Raw genomic sequence first — 27,322 nt, 5'->3', positions numbered from 1 at the left:
TTCGTGAAGGTTGGCTCTGGCGGTGGCGGGGTCGTTGGTCAGGGAGAGGATCAGCTGGGTGTCGTCGGCGTAGGAGATGATGTTGAGGTTGTGTTGGCGTGCGATGGCCGCGAGGGGGCTCATGTAGATGTTGAAGAGGGTGGGGCTCAGCGAGGATCCTTGAGGGACGCCGCAGATGATTTTGGTGGCCTCTGACTTGTACGGTGGTAGTCGGACTCTCTGTGTTCTTCCGTCGAGGAAGGAGATGATCCATTCCAGTACCTTCTCCTGGATTCCGACGTTGCTGAGGCGCTGCACTAGGGTGCGGTGGCAGACAGTGTCGAATGCTGCGGAGAGGTCTAGGAGGATGAGGGCCGCTGTTTCTCCGTTGTCCATCAGGGCTCGGATGTCGTCGGTGGCAGCGATGAGGGCGGTCTCGGTGCTGTGGTTGGCTCGGAAGCGAGACTGTGAGGGGTCGAGGGATCCATTCGTCTCGAGGAAGGCGGCCAGCTGTTTGTTGACGGTCTTCTCGATGACTTTGGCTGGAAACGGGAGGAGCGAGATGGGGCGGTAATTCTTGAGTTCGGTGGGGTCCGCTGTTGGTTTCTTTAGTAGAGCGCTGAGTTCGGCGTGCTTCCAGCTCTCCGGGAAGGTGGCGGTGTCGAAGGAGTTGTTCATGATGTCCCGCAGGTGGGGTGCGATGACAGCGTCGGCCTTGTTGAAGACGTGGTGAGGGCAGGGGTCGGTCGGAGATCCGGAGTGGATGGAGTTCATCATGCGGACGGTGTCTTCGATGCTGATCGGAGTCCAGGCGCGGAGGGTGGTGGTGGGGGGCGTTGGTGCGGTCGTGGCGTGCGTCGGTTGAGTGCTGAAGCTGTTGTGTATGTCCGCGATCTTGTTGTGGAAGTAGGAGGCGAGGGAGTTGCAGAGGTCTTGCGAAGGGGTGATGTCTTTGTTTTCGGCGTTGGGGTTGGAGAGCTCTTTCACAATATTGAAGAGTTCCTTGCAGTTGTGTGCGTTGTTGTCCAGCCTGTCCTTGAATGCAGTTTTCTTGGTGGCGCGGATCAGTTGGTGGTGCTTCCGGGTGGCAAGCTTGAGGGTGGTCATGTTGTCCGGTGTTGGTTCCCTTCTCCAGGCTTTCTCGAGGGCTCGGCAGCTCTTCTTGGAGCTCTTGAGTTCGTCGGTGAACCATGGGGCCTTCTTGCTGCCGGGTCTGCTGGGCAGGGTCCTCAGTGGGGCGAGTTCATCCGCACAGTTGCTGATCCACTTCGTGAGGTTGTCGGCGGCCTGGCTGGGGTTCGCTGAGCTGGCGGGAGGGTGCTGGCTCAGGGAAGCGGCGAGCTGGTCGGCTGTGATCTTGTTCCAGCTTATTCGAGCAACCTGTTGCTGGTGGTGGTGGATCGTCGTTCTTCTGAAGGTGAAGTGGACGCAGCTGTGGTCCGTCCAGTGCAGTCCTGTGGCGTGGCTGAAGGCGATGTCTTTGCTGGATGAGAAGATGGCGTCGAGTGTGTGTCCAGCGAGGTGGGTGGGGGTGGGCACCAGCTGCTTGAGTCCGAGGTTGGCTAGGTTGTCGAGCAGGGTGATGGTGTTGCGGTCGTTGTTGTTCTCCAGGTGGAAGTTGATGTCCCCCAGGAGGATGTAGTCAGCGGAGGGGAGGGCATGCGGGCTGACGAAGTCGGCGATGTCCTCGCTGAATTGTGTGCGAGGTCCCGGGGGTCGGTAGATCAGGGTGCCTCTGAGGGTGTTCTTCGGGTCGGTGTGGATCTGGAAGTGCAGGTGTTCGGCGGTAGTCAGGGTGTCGTCGGTGTTGGTCGTGATGTGGATGGTGTCTCTGTGGATGATGGCGATGCCTCCTCCCATCTGGTTGGCGGTGCGGTCCCTCCGGGTGATCTTGTAGCCCTCTGGGATGGCGATGGCGATGTCGGGCGCTGAGGAGTCGTTCATCCAGGTTTCCGTGAGGAAGGCAACGTCAGGAGCTGTGGTGTCGAGGAGGTTCCAGAGTTCGATGGCGTGTCTGTGGACGGAGCGGGTGTTGAGCAAGATGCACTTGAGGTGGTTGCTGCTGGTGTTCGGCTTGGCGGGTGCTGGTGCGAGGCAGGTCCGGATGCAGGAGAATTTGCAGGCGTGGCAGCTGAAGGGTCCGTGGGTGCGTCTCGGGGTGGCACGGTAGCATCCCGGGATTTGGCCGGTGTTGAGCGCGTTGATGGTGGCGGCGTCGTACGTCCGGCGGGCGGGCTGGGGTCCTCGAGGGCCAGGGGTTCTGGCACTGGGCGCGGTCCAGGTGCGGATGGGCGTAGACGGGCTTACCTTTGGCGCACCTTCGGCGCTCAATCGGTGCTCCCGCTGCGCGCGTCCGCTGGGGGCGTCATAAGAAGTGAGCGGTGAGGGAGGGTCCGCTGGGAGGCGGGTAGCGCAGGGACCAATCGGCAGGCGGGGGGGCGGGTTCGGAGCTGCTGCGGGCGGAAAAGCTACGGCGGGAGAAGCTGGGGGCTCGTCTGGTGGCCCTGCGGTGGCTGGGGCGCTGGGGCGGCCCTGCGGCGGCTGGGGCGTCGGCTCGGCTTCGGTGTCTGACTAGCTGAAGACTAGCCAAAGGGGAACCATAATTAAGATCAGGGCTACATGGAACAGGAGAACCTGGAGCGGAAGTACTAGAAATGGCAGGGAAGAAGGACAAGAAGGACTGAAGGAGGAGAATTAGTGGAAGGGGCAGGACCCTGTGAAATAGGAGACCTGAGATCCATAGAACTAGGTGCAGGATTACATGGAAATGATAGCCAGGCAAACCAGGAAGTACAGGCCCAGAAAGTTCCCGAAGCTAGCATGAACTGGAGGTCAAGGAATATTAGAACTATGTAAGGCTTGGATGATCTGTGGTTGGCCAGGACATGAGGGCAACATGCATCAGAACTAGGGCTATGAGGATCAGGACCAGATTGATGAGGACAACAAATATCTGGCCCTGAAAGGCAATGGCCAATAATACCAGGAGACCATTATAATCAGGACAGGGACTAGGAAGACCAGAGCGACCATTACCAAGGGCACCTAGAAGACCAGAAGGGGGTGAACTAAAAGGGTCAGGGCCAGGAGGACAGGAAAGGGCTAAGAGGGCCAAAAGGATCATGACCTATAGGGCCAGGGCTTGACTTACCAAGTGGGGCACTGTAATAATTACAGGTAGCAAGAACAGGGTGTGGAGGATCTGATGTAAAAAGGGCAACCGGAACCTGTGGGAACTATGTGGACTGGGCAGTGGTAGCCAGGAGGATAGGACCAAAATGACCAGGCTTAGGGGGGCCTGAACTAGAAAAACCTGTATCAAGAGGACCAGTTTCAATTACTGCATTACCAGTACACCGAAGAGGCCAAGAAACAGATCCAGGAGGACCAGAACAACTCAAAACAAGAGTGCAAATACAATGAGGGCAAGACACAAAGGCAGATGGACCAGAACCAATGGTACCAAGGCTATGAGGTTCAAGGTGAGGAGAATAGGGTGACCAGGGCCAAGAGGACAAGATTGGAACATAGCCAGATGAACCAAGGCTGAGGGATTGAAGAAGGGCTTGAAGGAAAAAAAGAAAGGTTTATTGTAACAAGCAAAATAGGACAAGAAGGACCAGGGCAACTCGAATCAAGACTAGAATAGCTGGTGGACCAGGTGCCAGAGAGCATGGCCTTGGACAAACCAAGTTATAAGGACTAGGACCAAGAGGATTAGTGCACACATTATCTTGAGAATGACAAGGATTATGAACAATAAAAATAGCACAACCATGGCCAGGAAAGCCAGAGATGTGAGACCAGGGTCACAGACAATCACAGCCAGAAGGAAAGTTCTAAGGAAACAAAGGACTAGGGGAATATTGTAACATGTCTTTGTTACTATGGATCCTTAATAAACCTTCATCCCTAAACCATATCACTTGGCTCCATGCCATCTTTCATTAATTTTAACACTGGTGGCATCCAGAAAAGACCCAAGCATGAAGGGAAGTCTAATGCGGGAACAGAAGAGATTAAGAGAAACTTAGAAGTAACTAAAGGAAAAGCACAAGAAACTAGGAAGATTACCAAGGAATTGAGATTGAAGCGTGTAAGGAAGTGCGCCTGATAGCACCACCAGCGTCTATTTACACCAGACAGCCTGCAGTCCAGGGCATTTGTACAGGCCAGCATAAAATGTGCAGCAAACCTGGAGGGCTGCCTAGTTTAAACTGATGAAACACGCTGGTGAGGAGTGAACCAGTGAGGCACTGTGCAATTGGGCTGCATGGAGCATGAAGACTGTATTAAAGTTTAATGTCTGGGGAGAGGAGTTGGCCTAATGGCAAGAGCGGTCGACCTCTAATTTGGGGAACCGGATTTGAGTCATTTGAGCAATGACGCTGAACATCCTGTGATTCTGGGCAAATCACTTAATGTCCCCTGCCTAACAAAAATGAATGTGTCCTCATGTAACGGAACTGGTGCTATGTAAAGCGCTCTGATACCTGATGCCGGGTCAAGTTTGCACTATATAAAACTCTGTATATATATTTTTTTTTTAAGTTCACCTCCATTGACATGGTGAGGTGGCAAGTACTTGGATGTCATTTAACCTACCACTCCCTCTTAAGAGTGTTGTTTCCTTGGAATGTGTGACAGACTGGACAGAAGACCCAGCATGCTTTAGAAATACTAATTGTGGTGACTTGCCTGTTTCAGCTGTTGTGGCTCGAGCAGTCTGGGCTCGCCCAGAGGCAGTGTGAGCCGGAGTGGTAATGAGCAGAAGGAAACAGCACTCTGAGTAATAGGGTCTTTGGAAATGCTTGTTGCTGTGGAGCCTTGAGCAAAAGGCAGCAGGAGTCGTTCTCCTGCATTCTTTGTCTTTCTTGATTACTACGACGCAGTGATGTCATGCGCATAGCTAAATCTGGAAATGTGTCACTGGGAAGGAAGCTAAATCTAGATCGCCGACCATCGGTGTGGGGGACACTGGAAAGATAGTGAGTAGATTGTGGCATGTTGAAGGCTTGATGTTCTTGTCGGACAGATGTGGTGATCGACCTCTGAGTGTGTGAGCCGTATGTTCATGAAAGACATGTAACCCAGAAACGCAGCTCCTCAGTGAAGGTGGCATACGTACAAAGGAAGCCATATCTTTCAATGCAGAGTTGATGGTGTGTGTTTTCTGGGAGATTATCAGCAAAAGCAGGATTGACACCATAGCTGATGTGTACAGATCTTGGTATGATTTTCAAAGGCATGCGGTGAGCAGTAGAATTGAACACAGCAGTGTACCACAGTTTAAAAGTGGGGTGCTTCTTTAATTATTGACATCCTTGGATTTGCTGACAATGTATTTGTGATATGCAACACTAAAGTCTTATTTGCTCTTGGGCCAAGACAACAAAAGCAAGATTTGGAACAAGAAGAGGACCAGCACCAGAATGTATAGATTTACCTGGAGAAGAAGGAATAACAGTAGCAGAAGGACACCTATGTGATTTTACACAATATGTATTATGATATTCCTTTTGTGAACAGAACTCATGTATGAAGCTGAAGACCTGGCTGTTCGAGCAGTAGCGGCACCCCCCCCCCCCTCCCCCCAGCGCCTTGAGACCCTACGGGTATGTAGCGCGCTTTATAAGTGTCACTGATTGATTGATTGATTGTATGCTTCTTTTTTCAGCACACGTACAGGATGATAAGTATTTGCTGAAAATTTAGAGAATGCAAAGTAAATAAAAAATCAGGACTGTTACAATCTGACCTCTGAGTGATGACAGTAGCTGTCTATGTTGGCACAGTAGTCGGAGGGTGCATCTGAGGCCAGAGTGACTGAAACAGATATTAGGAGTGAGGGATCAGTCAGAGTTATCTCTTGTTAAAGATGACAAAGCTTCTAAGCATGGCTGCCCTTTTGCCTTTGCAGGAATGGTGATGACTGTCTGGTGCTCAGATCTCATGCTTAAATGTACTGGTTTTGGATACTTCTGCTTAGAGCCAGCATTAGTGCAACTGCTGTGAGAGCCATAACCTCGCCAAAAGTCTGTGTCTTAGTTACAGCCAGAAAATAACATTTGAAAAAGAATCACCCTAATCAGTTCTCAGACCTCAGTGGTGGATCCACATCCCCTGTTTGAGTAATGAGTATAAAAGTGGAACCATGAAAAGACTGATCCATAGCTCATATGAATGCAGATAACAAAATGTATATGTTTATTCAGTATCCTATTTAGTGCAATGTTTGCAATAAAGTCATTGTACAAAATACTTCTGTGAGTTTCTTTTCTTCGTGTCTTTAATACCTATTATGACTCTCTCTGATTTACTGGGAATATTCATTCATATTCCACATGAATTATAGCCCCATTGCTTTGCTCGTGGCTCCTCAATGGAATACTTCCTCTAGTTGCCCGGTATAGTAGGGATAGTCGGAGAATACATTTTAAATTGTATCACCCTATTTAGGGGAATAGCTGGCTGTAAAGGACCATCAAAAAATAATGACCCACAAAACCCTTGGAAAAACCTCCCAGGATTAGGGGCCCATTATTACTTTTTTTCAAAAACAAACTTTCACTTTTGAATAGTTTGCCACTCCCAATAACACTTTTCTTCCATAGGCAGGAACCGTCATGACAGCAGTTCTAGTAGGGAGTTGTCCACACAGCCAGCACACAACTCTAAATTTGGCAGGATTAGGTTCCTAAGGATGGCAGACAGACTGCCCTCCACCATTCCAAAGGGATAAACTTCATCCTCCAAACTCTAAATCCGGTCCATAGTTTTTCTCCATTCTGTCATGATATGTAATGAAGCTTCTCAATTATACTGCCCTGGTGACTTTAGTAGGGGCCCTATGCAATTGTTTCTGTTTTGATAAGCGCACCCTACATATCAGATGGCATGGTATCACTGGAATACAACTGCTCCAGTTCTGGCCTTTACTTTTACAAATCATTGTTTTCAAGTGTTTTAGTGTGATTTGCTTAATTGAACCGAACCCGAATTAATAATTCCAAAGCCAATTATTTGCTGCAGAAAAAGAGGTATTTTAAAAACATGGAATCTTTTGTTAACGCTAAATCTGGTCCTGATACATTTCGAGGCTTTGAGAATAAATTACTGTAGAAAAATAAATAGTTTTTATTAGTCTCGTGAAAGTTCTAATTAACTTTATCATCAGCTACATCGGCGAGTATACCTAAGAATAAGGAGCATGAAACAGCTCAAAAAGGGCCTCCCAAGTCACTGTGTCTTGGAACCTTGTGTAATGGAGGAACATTCTGTGGCATGTCTTTAAAAATAACTTGGAAACATTCAAACATTTAGGAATTTAAGGCATAATGGTAGGGGCTGGTGGAACTTGCATAATTTTCTGTAGTGTAGTCATACATAATTACAGCAGCATTATGTGGAATTATGCAAGGAGCATAATCTAGGATGTAGCGCTATTTTCACAGTGCAAAATGCACCCTGGCATCTAAATGGCCCAGAGGAAGCATTTTGCAATACTTTCTAAATGTTCCTGAACAGTACAGCAGCAGACACAAGCCACACACATTGCTTTGTTCTTTGGATTTAGTTGGATATTTCCTCAATTTACTCTTAATTTACGCAAAGAGGCATAGTTGCATACTTTTCTGTAATTTCGCATCACAAGAGTAATGCTGAATTACCAAATGACTCAGATGACTCCATCATAAATATAATTTTGACCAGGCTACCTACAAGTTAGTGCTTGCATCTAAGCCAGCTTTAGCATAAGAGCCTCACAAAATCACAGGGTCTGTGACGACAAAAGTGCTTATCATTATTACACAACCCCTTTTACTAGCTGGAATTTTTTTTTAGACCTTTTTAATTGTTTCTAAACTGCAGGTAGGGTGGGTCATGGAAGAGACCCCTTCCCCCTTTCAATTCGGAAAGCAATTCATTATTAAGGGTATTAGTTTATGACTGTAATTGCTGTCATACACCATTAATGAGCTGTGGTGGTAAATCATTTGCAAAGATGAAGGGGTCCCTTAGATTTTTCCCTTTGGGAATCATGTTGGTTGTCTCAAGAAGGAGAAGATTTGCAAAACAGACAATGTTACTTTTTTATTGCAGCACTGGTTCCTTTAAGTTTTTTATTTTGGAATGCAGTCACAAGGGATGAGGCAGCTGTGCTAGGATTCAAACGTGTGAAATTCTCAAACAGCTCAGCAGCAAATGTGTAACTCACTGAGTTAGCTTACCATTAATAGGTAAGAGCACTGAAAGATACTAACAAAAACATGCTAACTATCTCAGGGAAAACAAATGCACACACCTCTTTCTGTGTTTTTATTACTGTGTGTTAGTAACTGTGGAAAATATTTTGTATTCACAGCCATCTCGTTTATGAAACTACAGCATCTCAAAAGCTGGGCAAATAGAGCCACATTTTAAATGGGGCATAAAGCGCAGGTCTTGCGATATTAGTTGTGCCCTACTGGCTTTCAGCAATGTTGCAAATTACGGGGCATATTATCAAGCAGGGCGTTAAAATTATTGCAGTTTTAGCGGCAGAAAACTGTCGCTAAAGTGGCGATAATGGGCTTGATAATATGTAGACGCCCATGTTCACAAAGGAACATTGGTTTCTATTGGAATTCACAAGGCCATATTTTCAAGCCCATTATTACCGCTTTAGCGGCAGTTTTCGGCTGCTAAAACTGTGATAATTTTTAACGCCCTGCTTTATAATATGCCCCTACGTTTTTTTCAACATAGTTCATTAGGAAGTCCAGAACAGATCTTTCAAGATGTAAACGTTCCAAAGGTTGCTAATGAGACCTCTGTGAATAGGTGGCGTTACACAGGGGGCATTTTGTCATGGTTTATGGCTTAAAAATATTTAATGCATTTCAGCTGGTCTTGAGAAATGTATGAAGACAATCTGGAAGCTGCCAACAACCAAACGCTATCCCAGAGACTTTGAGCAGGTAACGATCTTGAATTGCTATAGCACAGTCCTTAGGTTCAAGCGAACCGTGGAAAGTCTACGAAAACAAAATAATAAGCCATGGCACATACTGCACAGTGGATGTGCTCTTATTATTTGCCTATTCTCCAATAATGCAAGTCCTACTTCAGCAGGTTTTTTCGAGCATCTGAATTGAATTCCTTTTAAGGTGCAGTGCACCGCAGGAATTCAGGAGCAGCCTCTTTTAGGAGGCCATAACAAAGGCACAGGGTGAGTCCATGTACTTTGCAGTGTTCAGTGAATAACACAGTTTTTAGAGGTGGTATAGATGGATAAAGCAGCATGCAACCCCTGCTTCCCTGCCAATGGACATTCTAAGTGCACTGCCACTCCTTAGCCGATGTTTAGGATAAAAGGTCAATTTTCTTGTTGTTTTACTGTTGTGCTTATCCAGTTATCTCAATTAGTTGCCTCGATTTTGCTGATAAAATTCGATTTGATCCCTAAATTGTATTCTTACTATTGAAAGTCTTTTTCTCAGTATATAACCGCCTTTACAGCTGAACGTGACTGGAAGTATTTAACTTCTTTGTTGTCATTTGTTTGTGTTGATACACATACAGTGGAATGAATTTTCTCTGAGGATTGTGTCTTTTTGTGCTTAGCTGTCAATAGTGAACCAAGGTCCCGAAGTTAAAACTGTTTATCTATTTGGACTGAACTGTCAGACTTACAACAACACCACAGAGGCTCAGTATTTATGTGATTGACCATTCAATATGGCATTCCTTAAGTGGATGAGGAGATTCACCAGAAGAAGGCAACAATATATAAGGATAATATTCAACACTGCACTATACACCAGACATGTGACTTTACATCTCTTTTCCTGGGATACTGCATGTTACCGTGGGTTCTAAGTGGCCTTTGCACAAAGGCTTAAAGGTTTGATTTGTATAAATGTAGAACAATCACAACATTGACACTGTTAACGTTGAGCCCACATTACAATCGCTATGTAAGCGGACAACAGTGTAAATGGCATTGACGGCATCATGTTATGCTTTGCAGGATTCAAACTGGTTCAGACAGAATTACACCTAGGTCTTTAGAGGAGTTGTGGTATGGGGTAAATAACTCGCATCATCATATGTACAATATACTTATGCATTATTTGTTGTGATTCGGTTATTCAAACCACAACCTACAATAAAACAATTCAATAACAATACTACGGAATCCCAAAATTTCTTCAGTGTGGATCTCTACTTACCATCATTAGGAGGCACTTCACAAAAGAGAGTACTTAGAGTTGATAGTGTTTGGTTAATTCTGCACTCTGAGTTGCATATATATACGTGGGAGTTACTGCTTTCAAAGCCTGTGCCATCCACTCTCAGGATCTGGCCACCACCAAAGCTACCTGAAAGGGGAGAAAGCAAATGAGTTGTCATGAAAAACTGTGGCTTGCAAAATGGTTTGTATCTTTCAGTAGCAGAATGATCAGCAATTAGTCATAGATTCCTTTGGCTCATATTATCCGGCCTTTTTATGTATGCAAATGACGCACAATTATTTAAAGAAAATATAGGGTGATGTACCTCTCATCTGTATGATTGACTGTGGGGGTGGAGATTTACAGGTGCACCAATTAATTGAAATTAAATGGAGAGCAGGCCAAGATTTTACGACCAGTGAGGCCTTCTCTTTTTTTGGATCTGCCGTTTTGGCTTCTCTCCCTAGGTTCAAACCTACTCCCTGTCGCAAGAGTAAAACAATGACTCAGATCGTTGAACGGAGATCCACATTATTGCCGTAGTCAGTTTATTTTGTTCAATTTCTTACTTTAACATGGAACCTCCTCCGTTTTACTATTCAAAGTGTGGAAATTCACGAAATTGATGTACATAAGCAGCGTTCATTTGTCTTTTCCCATTCCCCTCCCTGTACGCACCACGAATGTCGTGAGACGTTGGCTGCATCACTCCGCCAGTAAAGGCCCGTGCCCGCCTGTACCTGACAGCCATTTTAGGCACCATGGCCTCTTTGCCCGCTCATTGAAATCCCCGGCTTCCCTCCTGCGCGCATTTGAACACCCCCCCCACTCTCAAATGACCCTCTCCCTCCGCGCACCCTGGCTGCCCCCTCCCTCACATGCACCAGTCCGCCTGACCCTGTCCTTGGGAGTCACGGCCGCGCCTGACCAACACCTCCTTTCCTTTCATGAATAACCCCTCTGTTGGTAAATCCTCCCTCCACGATTGACTGTTCACACAGGTCCGAGGTCATCGCCCAAGCTGGGAGATACTGTTTACTGCCCTTTATTGTATGGAGTCACTCCTCTTCAAAGGACCCACTATTGATCCTGGCCTCCCCACCCCCTGGGGTACGATCAGGCGCACATATCCTAAGAATCGGCGGAACACTCAGCTGCGTGATTACCCCCCTCCTCTTATCAGCAGGTCAAGGGCCTCTATTGTGGATATATGTGGGGTGGGATTGACACGAGGATTACGGGGATGTCTTTTCCTTGTTTCACAATGTCGTTATTGTAATAAGGAATGTTTTGTAAGGTATAAAAGGCGATGTCTCAGAGAACTTGTTAGAGCACCTGCCGAAAGACACTGTGTTTCGTGTCCGAAATGACAGGCTCTCCTCATGAGTAATAAATCCTGTTCTTGTGATTCCTGCTTCCAGCGCCCGTCTCTTTATTTGGTAACTATTCAGAATGGGAACTAAGAGGCGACTTGCGCCAGCAGCCCGGGCATCGATAGTAATATGGGCTCACTTTCCACAATTGGCGTCCCAACGCGGGGTCCATCAGTGACATAAGGTCCAGTAAGAGAGATCCAGACGATGAGGTGAACATCTAAATGATTAGAGTATACCTGCCTTGAGAGGGCCCTCGTCCGGCTGCCGATTGAATGAACTTCACCGATTCTGAACGGACCTCTCTCGAGTGACCTATTGTCCTGACTGGAATCCCACGGGAATGCTGCATGGAGTAAGAGAACGATCGGGCGCTGGAGGAGGAAGACGAAGAACTGTCCGCATGGTCCGGTCCGGGTAAGATTACGTAGGGCGTTTTTACGCCTGATTGGTAGGATGGTTTTATCCATCTGATTGATTGATTGATTGTATTGGAATCAGTATTTGAATACTGATATTGTTTGTTTATTGGTTCATTTAGCTTTGGTGGCTACTTGAAATATTGGTTCTCTTCTTGAGAACGAGACATTCTCTGTTTGCAAACAGTGGCGAATAGGAACGTTCGTCTCTCTTTACAGATAGAGAAGGGTAGGTTATGCCCCTTTATGATTCGTCAGGCCTACCTTTCTCCCCACTGATTGTTTGATATCGATTTATATCGATTGTTGCTCTTTGAGATCTTCCCTGTCCACAAACAGAGACGAATAGGAATATTCTGTCTCCCTTTGCAGATAGCGAAGGGCAGGTAATGCAGACGTTTGTCCCCGTTGTAATCCGTCATGCCTGTTTTTCTCCCCACTGATTGATTGATTGACTGGACATTGTTGTCCAAGGAATTGCTCATTTGAGGTATTTTCTGTTTGCAAATAACGTGGAATAGAAATATTCTGTCTAGTCTTTGCAAGTAGTAAAGGGTAGGTTATGCCCCTTTATGATTCGTCAGGCCTACCCACTCCCCACTGATTGACTATTTATTGAGGGTAGCTCACCTGGTCCGCCCAGGAGGCTGCCCTAATGGAGGGACATATGCTCCCCACTCATTGACCATTTATTGGAGGAAGGTCATCTGGTCCGTCCAGGAGGCTACCCTAGTAATTGGAGGTACATCATCTGGTCCGTCCAGGATGATACCCTAATGAAGGGACATGTGTTCCCCACTGATCGATAATCTAGTTCCACCCCGGACCATTTATTGGAGGTAACTCATCTGGTCCGTCCAGGAGTACCCCTAATGAAAAGGACATATAAAAATATGAAGTGATCACCGTACCCTGTTAACAGAAACTTCAGCTTGAAACACGCTAAGGAAAAGAAGGAAAAATAAAAGAAATCGGGCTAAGTCAGTAACCCCCTGATGAGCTTTCGACTTCACTAAAAATAAGCAACATTAGGAATAGTTCGTAATAAGAAATATAAAATAGCGAAAGCTTCACGACAAGACAGCCACGAGGTAGCTAGGCTCCGCTGCCTATTCCTGCTCCAACAATGTCTGCCTCATTGCCCACCACGCCCAAATAACGGTAACATAAAATAGATACAAATCAATAGATACCTACCCCCATTCCGGAAGCTCCCGACGTGCAATAGGTCCGCGGTTACGCCCATCCGGAAGGCGAGGCCTCGATGTGCGCAGGGCAGGACTCGTCTGGCCGCCATTGGAAGGGGAGACTGTGGGGCGGACGGCCAGAAGGTTGTTATGGTCTCCCCATTCCCTCCTTTCCTTCTGCCCTGCGGGCCACGGGGGGGGATGTCTTGCCTCAGCCACCGACCCCCCCCCCCCTCTCTTGCCTGATCCGGCCATCATCAGAGTCCGAAGCCAAGGCGAGGTCGGCAGCGCTTCTTTCAGCTATAATGGCTGCGACAACGCTTCTTTCTTTTCAAATATGGCTTGGACAACTCTGGAAAGTCGCAGGTAGTCCCTTCAGCGGCAACCCTTGAGAGTTGCAGGTAGTCCCGCCACAAAAGGGGGGGGGATGTCTTGCTGCCTCCGACCCCCCCCCCATCTTCATTGCCTGGCACGGCCATACCAAAGCGCTGGAGCCGAAGAACGGCGCGGGGTCGCTGGAAGGGGGAGGCGGCGCGAACGAGCCTCCCCCACCTCCCCCCAGGTGGAGGCTTCCAGCGACACCCCAACGCTCCTGCTTGAAGAGGGTCCATATCAAAAAGCGGTTTTTTTTTTGCCCGGGACGGGCACACGCCCTGTGCTCCTCAACCTTGAAGATTCTAAAAGAGCCGGGGGGGCCGACCTCTCCACGAGGCGCCCCCCGCCCCCGTCCTCCGATGGAGCCACAAGACGTCGACGCACTCCTGCCGGCGCCAGCCTCAGTTTGGAAATGACTAAAATCCTGCAAAGATACAGATTTGTTCAGTTCCGGTGGAACACCAGAATGACCCGGTAGGAAAGATTGTTGCCTCCCTCCCCACTTTTAACTGATGGTTCATATTGCTAGTCTGTTACCCCATTGCGAAAAACTTTTTGAACTACCAAAAGAGGTTCTGGTCCAACCACGAGTCAGTGGAGGCATTCTGACTCTACTGGGACCTGCCTGACCTCGCCCAAAATGGCGCCGATACAAAATGAAACTTTCAAACTCCTTGTTGCACCCTGATTGCTCAGCCTTGATGCTCCAAGATATGTATGCAGTTTTTGGACAATGAAAGTAGATAAGATGGATATTGATTATGTGTTTGGAAAAGAAAGCAATATAAGATGGATATTGATTATGTGCTGGAACAATGAACTGATTTAGGGTGGGTGCTAATTATGTTTGGAAGCAATGAATTGGTATAAAATAAGCACTGATTGAACGTTCGGACAATGAATTGATAAACGTTAGGTCTTGAGTAAATAGTTGGGCAATAAGATGATATTATTGAAAGCTTGAATTCTTGACAAGCATTATACTCGCCCCTTAAGAAAGTTCGATACGATTTTATTGCACTGCTGCACTTTACGAAATGAATGGCCACCGACTTCATTCTCCGTAGCCGGCCCACTGGGTTGTAGGCCCGTATTTGTGCGCCAACATTTCTGATTACAGGTCTTTTGAAGAGGAAAGCATAATTGTAGTGGTTGCATTAATGAGTTTTGAATGTGTTACTCCTGTCTCCAGTATGAGCGAAAAATATATGCAGCATGATTAAGGTTGAAGTTTAAAAAGGCCCGATACTTAGCCGCTATATTACGTGTCACAGGCAGCCAGAAAAGTGTTTCAGACGCCCTTAAGTGATACCTCAGAAATGCCACCTGACCGCCACCCTTGTACATGACCTAAAAGGCCACGATCAAGTGATTTATGTAGATACGCAGACCATCGATGATTATCTATCTAACACTACTGATCCCTCTGGGCTTAAACGCCGAGATGGTAGAGAATGAACCCTGTGGAGATAGGTCGAGTATGAGGTAGGTAAAAATCTTTTCTTCAGGTTTTACGCATTGATGTGTTTTGAATGCTGCCCCCACCCCCTTCTTTCTCCTCCCTTCTGCAGGTCGCGCCGAAATACTGACTGAAGCATGGAAGAGCGATGATCGAACGACCAAAGGAGAAAAAGGGGATCTGAGCATAGTACTTATGCTAACGAGTTTTGAAAGACGTAGACTTAGACATGACTGTTCCTCCTTAGAACGTAGCGACTGGGAGGATGGACTGACATAGAAACTTGACGGGTTAGTACTGTATGGCAGAATTTGACTCGAACCAGCACGCCAGATAGTGCGACTATGACGTTTTACTAGATAGGGAAAGGACAAGGAAAAGTTCCGGGGTAAGGTTTACCCAGGCACCACCCGTCTGGGAAAATAGGAATGTTGCTGATGTTCAAACTGTACCACCTCCTTCTCGCACTCTTATAGATATAGCCAAGCTGTCCGACTGTTCTCCGATCAATACCCTCCATTGCCTCAGCCTGGAGAACTTCTCACCAAAAGAAGAAACTCAAAAGTGGTTTAAGATCCAACCGTGGGCAATAGCCCGGCCAGGTTAATTTCTGACCGGCTGACCGAGGTGTAAGTATTGGCAATTGAGAACGCTCTCAAAAATAGCAAGCGAGAGGAAAAAGGAGGAAAAGGTAAAAAGAGCTTAGCCCGTAGATAAATAGGATACTACAGATACGCAGCATGCAGAAAGAGATCTTTTTGGCCAATAACCGTTCTATGTTTTGTCGTGAACGTTTTTGTATGTAATACATGTACTGTCTTCCTTCGTCTGAGTTTGTGTGTATGTACTGTATGGGTTTATGTCTCCCCTCTGTTCGCGTCTCTTTGTTACCTGACCCCTGCTGTTCTGTGTTGTGAGCGCACTAAATGACCTATTTCCGTACACGTCTCTCTTTCTCTCTCTCTCTCTCCCTCTCTATCTATCTCTCTCTCTCTCCCTCTCTCTCTACATGTCATACGTGTACCGAATGGCTCGTTTAGGTTGCGGACGACTCTCACTCTCTACGAGAGTCCCCCTGTTCCATCTTCCTTTTTGTGGTAAAATTGTGCCCCGCTGGCACCAGTCTGATTGGATACTTATTGAACACGAAGGTGTTCAGCGAAATTGACAGAAACTAAAAAGATTGTAACTTGCCATATTACTCAGCTGCGTGATTACCCCCCTCCTCTTATCAGCAGGTCAAGGGCCTCTATTGTGGATATATGTGGGGTGGGATTGACACGAGGATTACGGGGATGTCTTTTCCTTGTTTCACAATGTCGTTATTGTAATAAGGAATGTTTTGTAAGGTATAAAAGGCGATGTCTCAGAGAACTTGTTAGAGCACCTCCCGAAAGACACTGTGTTTCGTGTCCGAAATGACAGGCTCTCCTCATGAGTAATAAATCCTGTTCTTGTGATTCCTGCTTCCAGCGCCCGTCTCTTTATTTGGTAACTATTCAGAATGGGAACAAAGAGGCGACTTGCGCCAGCAGCCCGGGCATCGATAGTAATATGGGCTCACTTTCCACAATTGGCGTCCCAACGCGGGGTCCATCAGTGACATAAGGTCCAGTAAGAGAGATCCAGACGATGAGGTGAACATCTAAATGATTGGAGTATACCTGCCTTGAGAGGGCCCTCGTCCGGCTGCCGATTGAATGAACTTCACCGATTCTGAACGGACCTCTCTCGAGTGACCTATTGTCCTGACTGGAATCCCACGGGAATGCTGCATGGAGTAAGAGAACGATCGGGCGCAGGAGGAGGAAGACGAAGAACTGTCCGCATGGTCCGGTCCGGGTAAGATTACGTAGGGCGTTTTTACGCCTGATTGGTAGGATGGTTTTATCCATCTGATTGATTGATTGATTGTATTGGAATCAGTATTTGAATACTGATATTGTTTGTTTATTGGTTCATTTAGCTTTGGTGGCTACTTGAAATATTGGTTCTCTTCTTGAGAATGAGACATTCTCTGTTTGCAAACAGTGGCGAATAGGAACGTTCGTCTCTCTTTACAGATAGAGAAGGGTAGGTTATGCCCCTTTATGATTCGTCAGGCCTACCTTTCTCCCCACTGATTGTTTGATATCGATTTATATCGATTGTTGCTCTTTGAGATCTTCCCTGTCCACAAACAGAGACGAATAGGAATATTCTGTCTCCCTTTGCAGATAGCGAAGGGCAGGTAATGCAGACGTTTGTCCCCGTTGTAATCCGTCATGCCTGTTTTTCTCCCCACTGATTGATTGATTGACTGGACATTGTTGTCCAAGGAATTGCTCGTTTGAGGTATTTTCTGTTTGCAAATAACGTGGAATAGAAATATTCTGTCTAGTCTTTGCAAGTAGTAAAGGGTAGGTTATTCCCCTTTATGATTCGTCAGGCCTACCCACTCCCCACTGATTGACTATTTATTGAGGGTAGCTCACCTGGTCCGCCCAGGAGGCTGCCCTAATGGAGGGACATATGCTCCCCACTCATTGACCATTTATTGGAGGAAGGTCATCTGGTCCGTCCAGGAGGCTACCCTAGTAATTGGAGGTACATCATCTGGTCCGTCCAGGATGATACCCTAATGAAGGGACATGTGTTCCCCACTGATCGATAATCTAGTTCCACCCCGGACCATTTATTGGAGGTAACTCATCTGGTCCGTCCAGGAGTACCCCTAATGAAAAGGACATATAAAAATATGAAGTGATCACCGTACCCTGTTAACAGAAACTTCAGCTTGAAACACGCTAAGGAAAAGAAGGAAAAATAAAAGAAATCGGGCTAAGTATTTAACTCCGGCAAAAGATTTTTAGCATTTTGTGAGTAAAAAAAAAATGGTGATAGTCGCTTCCAATTCCTGCCTATCAACAGTGATAGGCACGCTTTATGACAATAAACTTATATTGTTCACTTTTAGGTGTATTTAGTTTGAGAATAGAATTCGCAAATAGTAGGTTTTTAGTACATCCATCAGGGGGTTTATAAAGCGTGCTGCTCGCCTATGAGGGTCTCACGGCGCTGGGGAGGGGGTGCAGCTCCGGACAGTCAAAGAGCCAGGTCTTGAGTATCTTCCTGAAGGTGTTCAGAGTGGGGGAGCCTCTGAAATTGATTAGGAGCTCGTTCCAGGTCCTTACTGCGACATAGGAGAAGACTCTACCGCCCGCTCTGGTTCTGTGGATGCGTGAGGTTTCTGCTAGGGCGTGGTCAGCAGAGCAGAGGTTCCTTTTGGGTACGTGGGAGGAGATTTTTTCGTTAGGTATTTGGGTCCGATGTTGTGGAGGGATTTGTAGGTGTGGGTTAGGAGCTTGAAGGTTACCCTCTTCTTGATGGGGAGCCAGTGAAGGTCTCTTGGTTGTGGGGTCACATGTTCGTGTCGAGGAGTTCTGAGGATGAGTCTGTCCACAGTTTTCTGGAGCCTGTGTAGCAGGGTTTTGTTGAATCCGGCGTAGAGGGCATTGCCATAGTCTAGTCTGCTTGTTACTAGTGCCTGGTTGATGGACTTTCTGCATTCGTGGGGGATCCACTTGAAGGTCTTTCGGGGGATGCTGAGGGAGTTGAAGCAGGTTGAGGCGACGGTGTTGATCTGGCGGGTCATGGTCAGGGAGGAGTCCAGGATGACGCTGAGAATCCGGGTGTGGTCCGTTGGCATGGGTGGGTTTCTGAGAGCAGGGGGCCACCAGGTGCTGCCCATGCTAAGGGGGAGAATCCAAGGATAAGGACTTTGGTCTTCTCCGAGTTCATCTTTAGGCAGCTGTCGTTCGTTCCAGGCTGCAACGTCTTTCATTTCTTCTTGGAAGCTGAGTGTGGTGTCTTCAGGGTTCTTCGTGAGAGAGAGGATAAGGTGGGTGTCATCGGCATAAGATACTATGCAGAGCCCATGCTGTCTGATGATGGCGGCGTGGTGGGGCCATGTAGATGTTGAAAAGTGTGGGGCTGAGCGAGGATCCTTGTGGTACTCTGCAGTTGATCTCAGTGGGTTCAGAGAGGAAGGGTGGGAGTCTTATCCTTTGGGTTCTGCAGGTGAGGAAGGAGCGGATCCAGTCTAAGGCGGTTTCCCATATGCCAGTCTCATGGAGTCTGGAGGCGAGAGTGTAGTGGGGAGCAGTGTCGAAGGCTGTGGAGAGGTCTAGTAGGATTAGGGCTGTTGTGTGGCCCTGGTTAAGTAGCCTGCGGATGTCATCAGTGGCAGCGAGGAGGGGGGTCTCGGTGCTGTGGTTGCTGCGGAATCCGAGCTGGGAGGAGTCGAGAATAGTATTTTCTGTGATGAAGGTGGTCATCTGGGTGTTATGAATCTCTTGGTGCCTCTGGCTGCGAAGGGAAGGAGGGATATGGGCCAGTAGTTTTCCAGGTCCATTGGGTTAGCCAAGGGTTTCTTGAGGAGGGGCTTGGCTTCTGCCTGCTTCCAGACATCAGGGAGGATGCCGAATTCTAGGGCGGTGTTGATGGTCCGGCTTATCTCGGGAGCTGTGGCGGCGGCCCTGTGGTAGATGTGCGGCGAGCAGGGGACCGTGGGAGCTCATGAGTGGGTGTTCTTCATGGTGTTCATGGTGTCTTCAGTGGTGGCAGGTTTCCAGGTGGTGATGGTCAGACGGTTGTCGGTGGTGGTCGGGGTGGTGATGTCGGGAGTCTGTTCGCTGAAGTTGTCTTAGAGGGCCTTGATTTTCATGTGGAAGTAGGAGCTGAGCTTTTTGCAGAGGTCCTGGGATGGAGGAATATCCGTGGCTTTGCTGGGGGCATTTGGTGTACTGCTCTATGACATTAAGGAGTTCCTTTGCGTTGCTGGTGTTAGAGCGAATTTTGTTCCTGATGAAGGTCCTCTCGGTGGTTCTCATGCGCTGGTGGTATTCATGCATGGCGTTCCTATAGTTGTTCTGTATAGTGTGGCTGAAGTGGATAGTAGTCCCTCCTGCGAAGATGGGGTTGACTGTGTGTCTGGCTTTGTGGGTGAGAGTGGGGACGAGCTGCTTCAGTCCAAGGTTGTCGAGATTGTCAAGGTGGGTGGTGGAGTCGGGATCCCTGTAGTTGTCGAGGTGGAAGTTCAGGTCTCCGATGAGTATGGAGGCAATGGCGTGGGGTGCGACAACGTTGGCTATGGTGGTGACGGAAGAGGCGCAGGGCCCGGGGGTCTGTAGGCGAGGATCCCGCATAGCGTGATTCTGTGTTTGGGTTGGATCTGGAAGTGGAGGTGTTCTGCATTGGAGAGGGAGTTGCTTGTGCTGGAGGTGGAGAGTACATGCAATCATGAAGCAAGTTATGGCAGCGCAGTCTGTACCTGCTCCGCCTTTGCTTCGACAAAACCCAGGATCCTCTTGCATGCACTGGGAAGACTGGAAGGAGTCATTCACATTTCTAGAAGCTATTGGTGGGATGATTATATAGCAAAAAAGAAATTAGCTATATTGAAATACTGCCTAGTTGTAGAAAGAAGAAGAGTGTTGAAAACCTTAACGAAACCAGCAGGAAGGAGTCGGAATGTAGATGGATCTGATAATGATGATGACAAAGATGTTTTTGTAGATACTGTTATGACACTTGAGAAGAATTTGGGGAGAAAGGTTCGCATAGTGGTAGAACAACAGATTTTTTTTAAGAACCTGGTGAGTCTTTTTGTCAATATGTGGCAATTTTAAGAAGATTAGCAGACTCATGTAAATTCAAAGATTTAAGAGATAAAATCATTTGGGATCTGGATTTCAAATGTAAGAATTCAAGAAAAACCTTCAGATCTCAAAGACCCATCCATGAATAAAACTATTGAGAATGCTAACACTATGAAAAGCACAGCAGGGTATGTTAAGGAGTTAGGGGAATCGAAACAGCCGGAATAACCCACCCACCAAGGTATGTGAGGTATCAAATAGTAAAAAATACAATCTTGATGATAAAAAGAGAAGACCAAGAAATTGTAAAAATACGAAAGGAAGGGAATGTTACATGTGTGGTAGAACCAGACACACTGCGGCTGCACTAAATTGTCCGGTAAATGTTTTTATTGCCAAAAATTGGGTCATTTTTCAATTGTGTGCAAAAAGGGCGATATCTTTCTAAGAAAGACAACCGTCAGTCTAATAGAGGATGCAGATTTAGGACAAGAAAGGAATTCTAATTCAAGTGACAAGGAGGATATTGAGGTGTTGACGATAAATGAAGGACAGAATCAGGGAAATCAACAGGAAGAAAATACTATATCAAAATGTGATGAATATTGTGAACTGAAATGTACCATAAGTGTCAATGGGAAGGAGATACATGTAGGCGAATATTTGTGCTCACCTTTTACAATAATAGATAAAGTCATCTGCCAGGGATTGGGACTTTACAAATTAGAATCCATTGATATAATACCAGAGTGATACTGTGGCAGTTAATTATGGATATTTAGATATTTTACAGCATGTCTTAGAATTCAAGATAGAACAACACAAGGCAAAGTATATGTGGTAGAGAAAGGTAAACCTCTCCTGGGATGGAAGGAACAATGTAGTTTAGGAATAATATTAGATCCCAACCATCCTTCGCAGGTTCTACTATCAGAATCACAAACCGAGGAAGAATGGGCCACCATATTTCCGAAATTGGGATGCCTTAAAAAATGTGAAAACTTATAATTCTGAAGAAAGGTGCAGTACCCAAAGTACATAAAGTTCGAAATGTTCCACTGACATTATGGGAGTTATTTGAAAGAATAATTACATAGACTGTGTGTTGAGGGAGTGATTGATTCCATTGAAGCTTCAGAATGGCTTAGTCCCCTAGTGATCGCTAGAAAAACCAACGGAAAAATCTGCATGTGTGTGGCTTGAAGGATGTAAATGAATGGGATGTATGACATTACAACGCATGCTTTTCCCACGCATGCTGTTAGTTACAACGCAGTTTTTAAAACGCATGCTGTTACAACGCATAGCGCTTTGGGGTGCTGGATAGTGAATAGTTTAATTTACTATTCCAACTCCAGTCCCCGTGGATAGTAGGGAAGGTGTTGGATAGTAAATGAAAACTATTCCCTATCTTAGAGCGCCCCCCAGTGCAATGCGTTTTAATGGTTTTCGTTGTAAAACCTGCGTTGTAAAAGCACTGCGTTGTAAAAGTTTCGTTGTAAAGGATGTTTCCCAAATGAATGCATTTGAATTGATCGCCATCCTTTGCCCCGCATAAACTAAATGCTAGCAAGTGTATCTGGTGATATGTTTTTCACCACATTAGATTTGTCAAGTGTATGCCTTTAGGTGAACTTACACAAGGAATCCAGATATTTGACGTCATTCATTACACCCAAAGGGGCTTATGAATTTATACATATGCCCTTTTGGTTTGGCATTGGCCTCGGCCGGTTTCTAGAGGGCCATGCAAAAAATGCTAAAGGATACACCAATTGTATTAGTTTTCCAAGAGGATGTGTTGGTGGGGGGAAAGAACAATAATCAGCATAATGAGAGTTTGAAAGTAGTTCTGTGTAGAGTGGAGAAGGCAGAGCTCACTATTAGTCTTCCTAAATGCAAATCTTGTAAAAGTGGAATATTTGGGACATACATTAGCAAGTGAAGGAAACAAATCTAAGCAAAGTCTGATAGAGGCAATTGAGAAAGCGCCATCTCCGCAGTACGAGGACAAAATCTTGGGTCTTGCAGAATATTATGCAAAGTTTGACATTATTTTGCTGAAAAAGTGCATGTCCTGCGAGAGTTAATGAAAAAGAATGTTAAATTTGTGTGGTCTGAAGAGTGCAAGTTAGCTTTTAATATCATAAAATCAGATATTGCAAAATTAGTAACTCTCAAACCTTTTGATCCAAAAGGATAAACAAATTGTAGTCACTGATGCCAGTGATTTTAGATTAGGTGCAGTATTAGTGCAAGAGCATGAAGAGAAAAGAAAGGGTGGTGGCTTTTGCGTCACAGACTCGCAAAGGTGCAGAGAGTACATATTCTGCATTTGAAAAAGAAGCCTTGGCATGTTGGTAGGGAGTACAACACTTTCGTATTTATGTATGGGGTACTCATTTTGAGCTGCACACAGATCACAAGCCTTAGTAGATCTATTTTCCACAACAGGTGCTGATAAAGCAACTTGTAGGAGAGCAAAGTGGTTACATTGCATGCAAGAATATATCTTTACTGTGAATTATGTTCCAGAGCAAGAAACATGAATGCAGACTGCATGAGTAGGTTGCCATAGGAGGTTGGAGACATGAGAAGAAAATGAAGAATGGGCAGTAGGTTAGGTATCTGCAGCATACAATGCATGCCACTGAAAAAATGGAATGGATGAAAGCAATAGAATCTGATGCTGTTCTAGTTAAGTTGAAAGAGAACTGCCAGAAACACTTGTTTGGAAAGGTTATGATTTATTGTTATATTACAAGAATGTATGGGAAGAATTATCTGTGTGTGAGGGTGTTGTAAAGCTAAGTGATAAGTTGGTGGTGCAAATAGTTTACATGAAAGGTTGATCATACTGCATGAAGGTCACGGCAGTATAGCAGCCATGAAAACAAAAGTTAGAATGGATTCTTGGTGGCCAGGGCTGGACAAGTATATTGAAAGGTTTGTCAGGGATTGTATTCCTTGCATGTGTAGTGACATGACAAGTCACACATCATTCAAGACAGTATCATAAGTCCCATGAAATTTCCAAAAGGTGTATTGGAAAAAGTGGCAATGGGCATTTGTTGTTCTTTTGATTGTTTAGGAACGAACGAAAAGTATGCAATAGTACTAATGGATAATCACTCCAAATGTCCCAAGGTGGCATTTGTTAAAGAGATCACTTCCAATAATATCATTACCTTTTGTGAAGAAATGTTTTGCAGGGAAGGATGTACGGTGGAAATTCTTACCAATAATGTGCCTCAATACGTATCCAAGGAGTTTATAGATTTTTTTGAGAAATGGAGCATAAAGCACCATAGAAAGCCAGTTTATCAACCAAGGGGCAATGGTCTCATAGAACGCTTTAACAGTTTGTCGGGTGAATGCATTCAATTGGCCTTGGCTAGCAATTTGAATTGGAAAGACCAAGTCAAAAGCATGTTATGGAGTTATTGTACTACTTATATATACACAAAAATGGGCTGCCCCTCGTATGGGTTCCAACGGTTTCCTACAGAATTAAATAGAGATGTTGTTCCAGACCATTTTTGTGTATATAAATCAGATTGAAGGCTGGCTGGCCCCTAGGCCCTGTGCCTCTAGTTCCCATCCTCAGCATGGTCTGAGGTTATAGTGTGTGGGTTATTGTACCACTCCCAACTCAGTTATGGGCGTATTGGACCTGTTAGCCTTAGGACGGTCTCCTACATTTTTGCCCTTCTTGCCTCCCACTTGACCATGCATTTTTGTTGGACTTAGGACTCTGGGCACCTTACCACTGCTACGGCAGTGAGGCCTACCCCTCCATAGGCTAACATTGTGAACCCCCCTTATGGGAGAACTACTAACTGGGGCATAATAAGTATGTCATGTTTGGTATGGTTAGAATGGTAGCAGGGAACCCTCTCTACTGGGTTATAGGGTTTGGGCACTAATGTTCTAGAAATCCCACTTTTAGAAAGAGGACATTTTCCTGCCCTGCACTTAGTCTGTGCACTGCAGACTCCCCCCTCTCATCTGTATGCTGATGACCTCCCTGGGCTGCGAGGAGGGAGTGGTGATTCACACCTTTTCACCTGAATAGGGTGGGCCCAGCTGCCCCACAATAGACTTAACTACCCTGCCTTTGTGATTGTAGGCAGCCAGGAGCCAGGTCAGAGATAGCAGGGAACACCCCAGAACCCCCTGGAACCTTCCAGAAGCTTTTTCCCCCTTTTAGTGGCTAGGCACCAGGGTGTAAAAGGGAGGGTCCTGGCCACACATCCTTGTTAAACTACTGGATCAAGAAGAAACTCTGCAGGGAGTAAAGCCTGCTGCGCCAGGAAGATTGCCACTTCTGCTGAGGCTGACTGCTTCCCAGCAACTGCTGCCCCAAAGTACGGGGCTGCCCTACTGCCCGCTGATCTTGCCTTGCCAGAGGGGAACTAAAACATCATAACCAGGGTGTCTCCATTATTTACTGACTGGCCCCATAGTTACTGGGGAAACACTAACACAAAAAGGAATCCCAGGACTGTCCCCACCGCGCTGGGCACGTTTATCTGCCCCTAACTTACAGGAACCTGAAAGCCCTGAGGAGAAAAGCACTGGGAGAAGATTTCACCACCGCTGGCCCGAGTTGTCTGCCAAGATCCTGCTCCTCGAGTGGAGGGAGTGAGTGTTTTGCTTTCTAAACCACCTCTGCGCTGAGGTGAGCGTGTACCTGTTTTAACGGGAGCACCTCGACCGACTGCAAGGCTGTCACCGCCGCTGGACTGAGTTGCCAGCGAGATCACCCGAAGAAGGACGCTACACTGAACTTCCTGGCTGCGAGGCGTTGGCCGGCAACAAGGATTACCCCCGGACGTGCGGCCGTCGAAGAAGGAACCGGCCAGCAGGAAGTCGGCTTCCAGTCAGCAAGGGAAGCAGCGCCTGGATCTCCGAAAGCTGCTCCATTTTCCCCCGGGAGGCGCCAACAAGAGCAGAGAGAGGCTCCGGTCGGAGGATTGCCACTGGAGCGACCTGCAGCACCAGACCAGCATCCCAGGTAACGCTCGACCAACACTGGCGCATGTTGTGTTGGGTGGGCGGGCTGGGGGGGCAATGGACCTGTTGGCTGTGCGGCTTGGGGCTGGGTTCGATACAGGCATAGTGCTTCCCACCACCATTAAATAAGTCAGTACTGTGACAAGCCGCACAAGGGGTTTACCCGGAGCTGAGGGTTCCCCTGATCTTTGACACACATTGGAACTCATGTAGTGTGCAAAGTATTCAATGGGGTACCGCCACCTTACAACTGCTGCTCACGGAGGACCTAACCAGCCAGGGAAAGTCTGTGGGTGACGAATGTATGACGTTACAACGCATGCTTATACCACTCATGCTGTTACAACGCAGGTTTTACTACGCATACCATTACAAAGCATAGCGCTTTGGGGTGCTGGATAGTGAATAGTTTAATTTACTATTCCAACTCCAGTCCCCGTGGATACTAGGGAAGGTGTTGGATAGTAAATTAAATCTATTCCCTATCCTAGAGCGCCCCCCAGAGCAATGCGTTGTAATGGTTTTTGTTGTAAAACCTGCGTTGTAATAGCGCTGCGTTGTAAAAGTTTCGTTGTAAAGGATGTTTCCCGTGGGTGACGACCAAACGTCACAGGTGCGTGGGGGTCCCGCTTTTGTATATAGTCCTGCGACAGAACTGGTAACTCCACAAACGTTGGCCTAAAAGACTTACAGAGCCTGCAATTTTATTTCCTCTTACACAGAACACTTAGAAAATATTGCAATAAAGAGCTAATGGTATATGCGAAATTCCTGTTGAGTTGGTCTTGCCTAAAACGTAGATAAAGATATTTATATTTTTCTAAATAACCGGTGTAGTGTCCTTTGTGTGGTATTTTCACTGTGACACTGTGGGTAGGTGATACACAAGTACTTTACATATTGCCTCTTTAGTTAGGCTTTCCCGCTCTGCGCCAAGCTAGCAGAGGGGGGTCCAGGGTGTTTTTGGACCCGTTTCTAACAGGGTGTGACTCTATTTAGTCTGTTGGGAGGCAGGGTACCATGTACAGTAGCTGTTCCAGCTTGGATGGGTAGGAGTGGTGGCAAAATAATAAAAAAGAAAAAGATAAGAGATAAAGTGGAGAAATATCAGGAACACTATAAACAATGACACAACAAGAACGTAAACAATAAATGTGGGGGATATACGAAAGGCATGTTAGTAAGAGTATGTCCAGGGAATCCAGTCGGGAAAGGGAACTCAACATTCCTTTGTCCTATGAGGGTGGTGACGGTGAAGGCAAATGCTCGGTTACTTTCAGATGGCAACTGGTGGAATTCTAGGAGAGTGACCACATGCAGCAAAACTGAGGAGAAAGAGTGGATGAATGAAGAAGCTACAACAGGGGAAAACAATTTCGAAAAAAAGGAAAGATGGTAAAGAGCTGAGTGTGCAGAAAAAATATGAACCTGTGTATGTTCATAGTGTGTATATTTAATTTATATATTTAGATTTTGTTTCTCTGTATAAGGAAAAGGGATGTGTTCTATCTTATTTGATAACCTGCATACATGTAATTTTGTAATTGTAATGTTTTGTAATCCTTGTGATGGTTTAGCTGCTCCTTAGCTACCACCATGCTCCTGTCCTGGAATATGAAATTATATGAGGTGGAGGCTCGGTGAGTCAGAGTTGATGA

General features: G+C 46.4%; 1 protein-coding gene across 1 annotated transcript in view; it reads right to left on the bottom strand.

The window, feature by feature from the left end:
- LOC147724580 (fibrocystin-L-like) overlaps positions 1 to 27,322 on the bottom strand; it is a 1,106,658-nt gene that overhangs the window by 437,083 nt on the left and 642,253 nt on the right. The window contains exon 42 of the mRNA XM_086966124.1: positions 10,194 to 10,343. Within this exon, the coding sequence (XP_086822250.1) occupies positions 10,194 to 10,343 (150 nt within the window). The remainder of the gene's footprint in view (positions 1 to 10,193; positions 10,344 to 27,322) is intronic.

This window comes from Lissotriton vulgaris, chromosome 4_1 (genome assembly GCF_964263255.1).
Source record: "Lissotriton vulgaris chromosome 4_1, aLisVul1.2, whole genome shotgun sequence".
Classification (NCBI taxonomy): Eukaryota; Metazoa; Chordata; class Amphibia; order Caudata; family Salamandridae; genus Lissotriton; species Lissotriton vulgaris.
Note: the sequence above shows the minus strand (reverse complement) of the source record. Positions and strands in the feature narration are given on the sequence as shown.